General features: G+C 39.2%; 1 protein-coding gene across 1 annotated transcript in view; it reads left to right on the top strand.

Annotated features, from left to right (window-relative positions):
- The first annotated feature begins 2,576 nt into the window (after positions 1-2,576).
- LOC120018684 (rho guanine nucleotide exchange factor 12-like) overlaps positions 2,577-9,267 on the top strand; it is a 36,588-nt gene continuing 29,897 nt past the window's right edge. Inside the window, exons 1-3 of the mRNA XM_038961885.1 lie at positions 2,577-2,644; positions 3,604-3,624; positions 4,373-4,467. Coding sequence (XP_038817813.1) covers positions 2,577-2,644; positions 3,604-3,624; positions 4,373-4,467 — 184 coding nt within the window. The remainder of the gene's footprint in view (positions 2,645-3,603; positions 3,625-4,372; positions 4,468-9,267) is intronic.

Below are 9,267 nucleotides of genomic sequence, written 5' to 3'. Positions count from 1 at the left end.
ATGAGAGAAAATTGATAATTGTTAGTATACTTAATAATATATTTTTTAAAAACATGGTCCTTGTCCAATATATCAAGGCCTGATGATACATAACAATAACACATCATTTTATAGTTTCCTTTCAGTTGAAGAGCTTGGCTGAGAGGCCTCAGGTGGTGGCTTCTCAACGTCCTCTGGCTCCTTGATCTCATTCTCTTCATCCTCGTCTTTTCCGAGTAGCTCAGCCTTAAGGTCATCTTCCTCTAAGAAGGCCATGCCTTCATGGTCCTCCTCATCCTGCAGGTCTTCAGCATTGACCCGCAGCTCATCTGCCGTCAGTGTCCTCCTCCTCAAGGACAGGAACTGCATTATCCGCTAGTGCTGGTCTCTGTCCATTTCTAAAACATAAAGACAAACAATGAGAATGAACATTTAAAAAATGTAAATCAGTGACAACTCCTCCAAAGAATAGCCTAAGATTAACAAAGTTAAATTCCAAATACATTTATGTAAATAAAAAAGGAAATCATCAATGACAAGTGAGGTGTATCCACAAGTTATCAATTGCATATCTGATAGTCCATAACTGAAATCATATGTTCATGTATGCCTGTAAGAATAATTTTGTTACCAAGCTGACCACCACATTATTTATAAGCGATTATCATAAGGCTAAGGCTATAACGTTACATTCATTCTTGCAATCAACAGCCAGAAAGCTTAATATTTTTTATGAATCATATCACAGATAAACAGACAATTAATGAGATATAGCCATGTAGTCATCTAGCTAGGGGATATGACTAGCTAGTAAAATATAGCTAGCCACCCAATTTTTCTTCACAGCACCCCTGTCTCTTGGCTGGTTAGCTAGGGACAAAATATAATCACTGGCCAGTTTGTCATTAGGTATTAGACCTAAAAACAAATACATTTTATTTTGTACAGTTATCAAAGAAAACAACATCAAACATAGAAGACAGCCTACTTGAATTACATCCTATCTTGCTTCGTTTTGGGTGACTGACTTAGCCTGTGTTGGTAGTCTAGTTGTCATAGCTAGCTAGGTGACTAGCTAGCCTTCTAGCTTGATAGCTTACATTATCTGAGGAGATTTTTTCTTCATAAAGCTTTTAATGTACTTTAAAAATATATATGCCATTGATCAGATAATATTAACTTTTACATCAAATGTCAACTCACTTTCAAGCTGATTCTACCTTTCAAATCTGCTGGGCTTGGTAGCTAGTTAGCTCACCTAGCATCCAAAGTTAATTTCACAATCGAATTAGCATAATACAAAAATCCCCATTTTTAAAATCTGTCAGTTTAAGTTAGAGAAGTTTTTTTTGTTGTTGCATTGGATGTGGCTCAATCCACCGCATCGGCCTATGTAACACTTCCGCATCTGCGATGATTAGTGACAGCTAGAGCGGCGTTTGTTAGACCATGAGACAACCAATTTTTGGGATGTCTCACAAAACCCGATGATGTTCTCAGTTTTGCTCTACGAATCCACAAGTGTCAGGAGAATCATCTGAAGTCGGTACATCTGCCAACTTCTGTCTGTAGTGTCCGGACCGTTTGGGCTAAACACTAATATGACCCCTCTGTGCAAAGGTGAAGACTGTTTTTTTTGTTTTGTTTTGCTCTAGGATGCCCACAGTCCTCACAAGACTTGTCTGAAGGACCCGCGGTACCAGAAAACAAAAATGAAGGCCAAAAATATGTTTTCGGCAAATATGTTTTTTTTTTTTTATATACTTCAAGCGGCCTTAGAACTCTAAATCAAATAGCTAAATGATCCTTGGTTTGACCTTAAAACAATTCCATGTAGCTTAGTCGAAACCCCCCTCCCTTGCCTAAGACATGGCTTAGACTCTGATAGGTTACAATGTCTGCGTTAACCCATCAAAAGAGGGGTTTTATGAAAAGATTATTTATTGTATTGCAGAGATATTGATGTCACAACCATCGGAAACGGGTTTCAGATTTTTTTTTAATGGATGGGCTGGAAAGAGTTAAATGTCAACTACAAAGTAGCCTATGTTTACCTGATAGAATTATATCATGATTAATTGCATCAACCCAGTGGGCACTTGTTTTGCGAACTCTACCATCACTTGCACTACAAAAAAACAGCTATATACCATTTTTCCCAGACTGCATAAGTGGTCATCTGATGTGGTTTAAGCATTGTTGTGGACTTAGAAAATCCAAGTTAATAGTTTTTCTATTAAAATCGTGTGATTTTTGAGAGCGAAAACCTGAAAAAACAGGGGGAAACGGAAACCTGGAAAAACAAAATGGAGAGAACTGAATTTGGGGAGAATCAGGCAAAACATTCAACAGATTTTATAGGGCCCTACTTAACTGGATCATAATGGCTAATCCTTCAAGTGGTCTCTTTCACTTCCTGGACCCTGTGATAATGCGGGCTTAGCACTGTTTGCTGACAACTGAAGCAAGCTTAAAAAGTTAATAGGGAATGAGTGAGATTTTCCAAATTCTGACGGGTGCTGCTTTTTCTCCTCGGAGCCGCAGTGCTGCCTGCTACCTCTGCAGCCTGGATGTTTCTAACTCAGGAAACGGGAGCTATGCCAGGAGTGCTCATTGTTTCTGGGAATCTGTCCCTGCTTTCAGCCTTGGTGCTGGGGCTGGTGAGGTTAGCTTTTCCCCCAAGTCTGTGTCAGGGCCCTTGTTTAAGGAAAATAAAAAGAGGGGAAATGGTATGATATGGATTTAATTTTTTAGCCTATTTATTAATTTGGGTTATAAAAATGGATCATTAAAATTATTTGCATTGGTACATAGTTACCAATGCTAGCCTAAGCTATAATGGATAGCTGAAGCTCCTATTCGGCCTTCTGCATGTGCTTGACCGGCTTGTGTCATTACTTCTCAGCCACAGGAAATTAACTTCTAAAGAACTAGCCTAATCCACACATTGGCCAGCAAAGATCAATGACAGTTCCTCATCAGTTGGTTCCTCATGAGAAGACTCAAACTGCTGGAACATGCCTCATTATTGATGTGATGGAGCTGAAATGAACAGCATAGAATCTGCTTTTTAAGTCAATCATTGTGATTAATGGTCTTTGCCCTTCCAATCAAGCAACCAATGCTTCTCTAGAAAAGTTCCCTATTTCAATATATTGATACCCTACTTTACCCCCTACCCCACTTATGGACACTAATCCCTGCAAGGCACTACAGGCAGCCAGCCAGTCTGCATCCCAGTCGACAGACTGAGCAGAGCATGACTCTCAGAGCATGAGATTTTATGATCATGACAGTGGTCTGTTTTTGAACTGTAAAGGACACAATTGGATAAGATCTGAGAGGGGGGGGTTTGACCTGGCAAAGCCTTTAATCTTTGAGCTGCTGCTGTCTGTGTTAAAGAAAGCTGGTGTAGTTTCACCAGGATTATGATGTTTACAAGCGTCGGTCTCGGGAGACGCTTCAGTAGACCTCTTGTTTTTGCTGCTCCCAAAACCCCTTGCAAAGTACCTGCAGTGTACTGCACAGGCTCACATGTTCTTGTTTGAATCTGTTGTCTGCTGATGTTGTCATCACTCTGTGATTATGTTGATGATTGACACTCTCCCCTCTTTTGCCCTGCAGGTTTCCCAATAAAGCAAACAGGTAAGAAACCTCATTTCATACAACCAAGCGGTAAGCTGTTTCATACGTGTGTTTCTGACGTTTCTACCCAACACAGAAGTAATGTTGTAGGCCTAACCACCAACAGAACACACAGGCCAGATGAAGGAAATGAAGCGGTCTTTAGGAGAAGCCCGCCTGCCACACACACACACACACAGTGGTCCTCCTCACTCAGAGTTCAGCGTCAGACAGGGGAAGGGGACAAAGGGGTCCTTCTTTTAGCACGGCCCATCTCTGCCTAGTCCGGAGAGAAAACAGAGGCCTTTTACAGCCACATGTATGCAGAGCAGGGCCCAGGGTCTGGCCTTACGACATTCCTCTGACGAGGGCCCATTCACTCGCTCCTCCAGCTCTTACAGAACCACTCAGCAGCACAGCCAGTCCAGATCATCTGTCAAATGCAGTTATTATCATGATTCATAAGATGTCACCTCGTTGTTGATGGGGTGGCCATTGAGTGAACAATTGAGTTTCTTTGTTTTGTGCTTGTGGATATTCCCATCGGCATTGCAGTTATTGGTGGCACTCCACGACATTTAAATTGTATATTATGTTTCCTATAGAAAAAGGACAGTTGTCAGTGTTGTAGGCCTAGTAGCTCCTCACAAGTAACATATTGTGTTCTTCGATAGCACAGTGGCTGTGCTCCTCAATTCTCATCAGGTTAACTCTTATGGCTTACGTTTTTCAGATGTTTCCTTGTTTTTACAAAGCTCTCTCTTTTCAGAAGCAGTAGCATTCTCAGTAAAGACCACCCCCCTGACAAGAAACCCAAAAGTGATAAACCGGCAGTCTCCTGTTCACATGAGTTTGACCCTACAGGTAAACCTTCTGACACACCCACGCACAGATGAATGGTTTGCAATCGGCATGATGGGATGGTGAGAGTCGATGGTGTATGCTAGGCACTATGCTTTATGTTCACTGTGTGGATATGCACTGTTTTTTTTAATCTCTGATCTGCTCCTGAATTTCTGAACCTTTAAGGCCACCATGTCTTTATTAGGTCTGGCAGAAGTCTCACTCTATTTGATTATAAGCAGATCTTTGTTGTGCACAATCACGTCTTCTGTTTGGTGTTATTGTACACAAACTGTTTGGTGTCCTTAATGCCAAGTGAAAAAACACCAGACAACTTTTTTGTTCATTCACACTATTGGAATCTGGGCATATAAGAGAAAAGGCACAGATTATGTTTGGGTATGATGACTCGTCACCAACCCTCTTTATATTCTTTCAAACAACCAGGGCGATTTAAAGATAGAATTCTCATGCCCTCCAACTTATCTCAGAATGACGCAACGAACACGGACAAGACGTGTTCAGCGAGAGGTTACCCAAGACAAGTTGTATCACTTCAGTTCACTTTCTTCTGATGTTTAGGCCCACGCTCCAGTCATTTTGTCAGCCTAAAGCAGAGTTACGTAGAGAAGCAGCAAGCAATTTTTATTATTTATTATTTTACCTTTATTTAAGTAGGTAAGTCAACTGCCTTGTTCAGTTGGGGCAGGGGCAGAATGACAGATTTATTATTTTACCTTGTCAGCTTGGGGATTCGATCTTGCAACCTTTCAGTTACTAGTCCAACGCTCTAACCACTAGGCTACCTGCCGCCCCCAATGTCTTCCAATCTTTAGTGGAGTAATATTATCAAATGATTATTCCGGTTGAAAAAATGAGAGATTGGATTTCATTCCGATGGACTTTTCTTTACCCCTGTTGCATGTCCACGTTTCTTACTCTGTATTTCACCTTTTGGCTTGCTTTTTTTGTTGCATGATTCCTATTTCCTAACAATGATATTCCCAAATAGTTTAAGCACCATCATCTTTCTTTAACGTAACGTGATCGAAATGAATTGGCGGCTGTTTGGGGTTTAAGTCAATCGTCTCAGTGCTAGTCTCAAGACATGATCTTTCACTGGCATGTTAATAATAACAACAGAGTGTACTTGAGATTTGGATTTGGGTTTGGATGGAATACTACCATTTTAACTCTCTATTGTCACATACTGTCGTTCCAAGCAGAGGCATATCTTTTTTGTAGTGTAAAATAATTGTGCAAAGACATTTGCGCTAAGGAGGTGATTATTTAACTAGAGTTGAGTAAACTGAGCAATACATAAATAGTCGGCTCTTTTGAAGAAAGGTTTCAAATAAAATCACGCTGCCGGCTTGAGTTTTGCACTTTGTACAATTATTTTTGCACTACGAAGATGTCGCCCATAGCCTATAAAGACACCCTGGCATTCCCGATACAGTGCTTTGCAAAATTATTCATACCCCTTGGATTTCTAAACATTTTCTTGATACAAAGTTTGATTAAAATGTATTAAAAATAAATATATATATTAATTGGAATTAAATAACTAAAATATAGTCATAGTCATTGCATAAGTATTCAGCTCTTTGTAACAATAAAATGTGAAGAAATCCAAGGCGGTATGAATACTTTTGCATGGCACTGTATGTCTCGGATCACTAGTTTTAATGAGTCTAGATGGGCAATTCCACAGTAACGGAATTAAGCTTCGACTCTTTCAAATGTATGCCAAACAAAAACCATTGATTTCAAAGTTTAACAAACCATACAACTCTATGCACAAGGATAATTTACACAGAACATTTCACAAAAACACATTTACTGGAAGAACTGTGCAGATGCAAAGTTTGTTAAAAGAATTACGGTTATAAAAAAAACTCAGTTTTTGGAAAACAAAAAAAACTTTGTTCAATATTTGCTCCAAATTAAGATTCTAAGATGTCTGTAGAAAGGAGTGTCAGCTATGACATGACACCTTGAATTTGAAAAAACATTATTATGGTTCTTGAACTACAGTAGGTGAAGTGGATTTACATCCAGTAACGGATTTACGGTTATGGAATTACATCATGGGTCTCTGATCTGTACTATACAGCAATGCATAATTATGGATATTAATATACAGTACCAGTCAAAAGTTTGGACACACCTACTCATTTAAGGGTTTTTCTTTATTTTTACAATTTTCTACATTGTAGAATAATAGTGAAGACAACAACTATGAAATAACACATATGGAATCGTGTAGTGACCAAAAAAGTGTTAAACAAATCAAAATATATTTGAGATTTGAGATTTTTCAAATAGCCACCCTTTTCCTTGATGACAGCTTTGCACACTCTTGGCATTCTCTCAACCAGCTTAATGAGGTAGCCACCTGGAATGCATTTCAATTAACAGGTGTGCCTTCTTCAAAGTTAATTTGTGGAATTTCTTTCCTTAATGCTTTTTGAGCAAGTCAGTCGTGTTGTGACAAGACTCGCCATGCTGGAGTTTAGTCAGCTAGCCAGTGGCACTTGCTGCACTGGTAGCCTATTTGTGGGTGCTTTTCCAAAGCCTATGTTAGATACTGAAGTAAGTGTAATTGGCTCCAATTAGTGTCATTTCCTCAATATCAGGAGTTGAGAAATAAAGTTGGCATCAAATCGAAAGAATGTTATATTTTCTAAACTGTGGTTTTGTAATTATTTTTGATATATTTTTTTCGAGGACCCCCTGCAGTTGAATACCCCTGCAGCACAGTAGAGTACAGTACAGTGAAGTAGATATGTTCAGTAGAGTACAGTACATTATACTCTAGTGGGTGAGAGTGCTTATTACAGTACATTTATTTATACATAATAAAATACTACATTGCAAAACAAGATCATAAACTAACACAATCTTCACAGAGCGTTCCCCATTGTTTTAAATCCCCTAAAGGGCAACATGCATTCAAGCCTGAGCCTCCCCTGAAACACATTACACATCTGTGGAGCATAAAAACCAAAAGCAGCTCTCCCTAAATCAGAAGCCACCCTTGGAACCTATAGCACCATCTAATCGTGTGCTCTTGTATTGTATTCTATTGTTCTGGCCTTGACGAGTGTTGTCAGATACATCGAGGTTTCTGCCGGAGCGCTTTGTAATTAACAAAAAGGAGTGCTGCTCTCCTCTTACATAAAGAGATGCCCAACCCACCTTTTGATACAACGCAAAGTGGTGAGTTCTAAAATAATCACTAGTAAATCAATCTAAGGGCACAATGGAAAACAGCATCTAGAAGTTTAAGTGTGGAAGCTGCTACGTGCATGTAGATTATATCCCCGTAATCTAAAACAGACAAAAGTGGTCTGGACAGCTTCCTTTCTATTATCAAAAGACAGACATGCTCTGTTGCTGTAAAATAATCCCATTTTGGATCTTGAATTTCTTTACCAGCTCAGAAACATTTCATTTATCATCTAGGCAGATAAAGATATTTATAAGAGGGAACTTGTTCAATTTGTGTTCTGTTCAGGCTAGTGAATTCGAGGTCCAATGTTTTTAAAAGTGTCATGCAATGTAGGCATACAATGAACATCGCATATAGGCTACTGTATATAGAAAAGCTATTTCCATGTGAAAATGTTATGGGATTTGCTCCATTGGTTTTGTTGGTAGGCCTACATTATGCTCAAATAGCCACAATAGCCTGTTGGCTACTGTCTAAAACTGTAAGGGTACAGCCTAAGTGTTCACTGTAAACACATGCCGGAAGTTGCACATAATTCTCACAACGTTCATGTTTCCGCTCACAAGACCTAAAATTGGCTCAGTGCCCCAAAACATTTTAGGGAACATTGGTCCCCACTCTTATGGCATGTCAGCACAAGCTGCCTTTCATACTTTTTGAATGTTTCCCGATATCAATGTTACATTTAAAATGTGGGTTATTGAGCCAGCGATGAGGGGTGCTGCGCACTTAAGCAATGGAAAGAGGGTAGGTGGTAGGTGTCAGTAAGGGCCGGGAGAGGAGAAGGAGTGGGTTTTCACAGTCTTGCTTTGACCACTAGTTGACAGAAAGATAAGTTATGAGCTGAACATAACAGTATGCCAGTGGAAGGGAGGACAGTAGCAGGTGACCCAACTGTGGTTTGTGACTACTATGAATTCCCATTGTAGCTAATTCAACTGCAGTAATTCCGTTACAGATTTTTCTGTAATTCCGTTGCCGATTTGGAATCAGAAATTCTGTGTTTTAATTACTTAATAGTTTTTAACAAACTTCATCAGTAAAATCACTAACTAATTGGTAGGTCTACCTTTTACTTGTTATTTTTGTGCACTTTCATTATCCTCCCCCCTCATGAGGTAGGTGATTTAGAAAATATCTTAAAGATATCGTGGGTTATCCGTAATGGAATTTGAAGGCACAAGTCAATGTTTCTTAAACTTACAGAATGCAAAAACTTTCTCCAAAACTAAATTGAAGTGCTGATATTAGTTGGCAGGGGTCTTTACTTCAACATTATCGTGTTATGTATTTCTAATACCTTTTAAGACTTTTTTATGTTAGATGTTGTCTTAGACCCCTTTTCCATCTGTTTGACCAGAAATCAAGCCTTTGCTTATTCCACATTTTTAGGATGGGAAATGGTTGAAAAATGTATATATGCCTTCATTTCACAAAAATATGGAAACTTAGCTTTCATTTGACAGCCAACTTGATATGCTCCTATGAACTTTACATGTTGGTGTTCATGGCTGCTTTTAGATGGAACTGCCCAGATGCTAGCTAAATTTGTTGATGATGTAAGCATCCTTGAAATATCATGTAAG

This window comes from Salvelinus namaycush, chromosome 23 (genome assembly GCF_016432855.1).
Source record: "Salvelinus namaycush isolate Seneca chromosome 23, SaNama_1.0, whole genome shotgun sequence".
In the NCBI taxonomy this organism is placed as follows: Eukaryota; Metazoa; Chordata; class Actinopteri; order Salmoniformes; family Salmonidae; genus Salvelinus; species Salvelinus namaycush.
The sequence above is the reverse complement of the archived record's forward strand: the minus strand, read 5'-3'. Positions and strand labels throughout refer to the sequence as shown.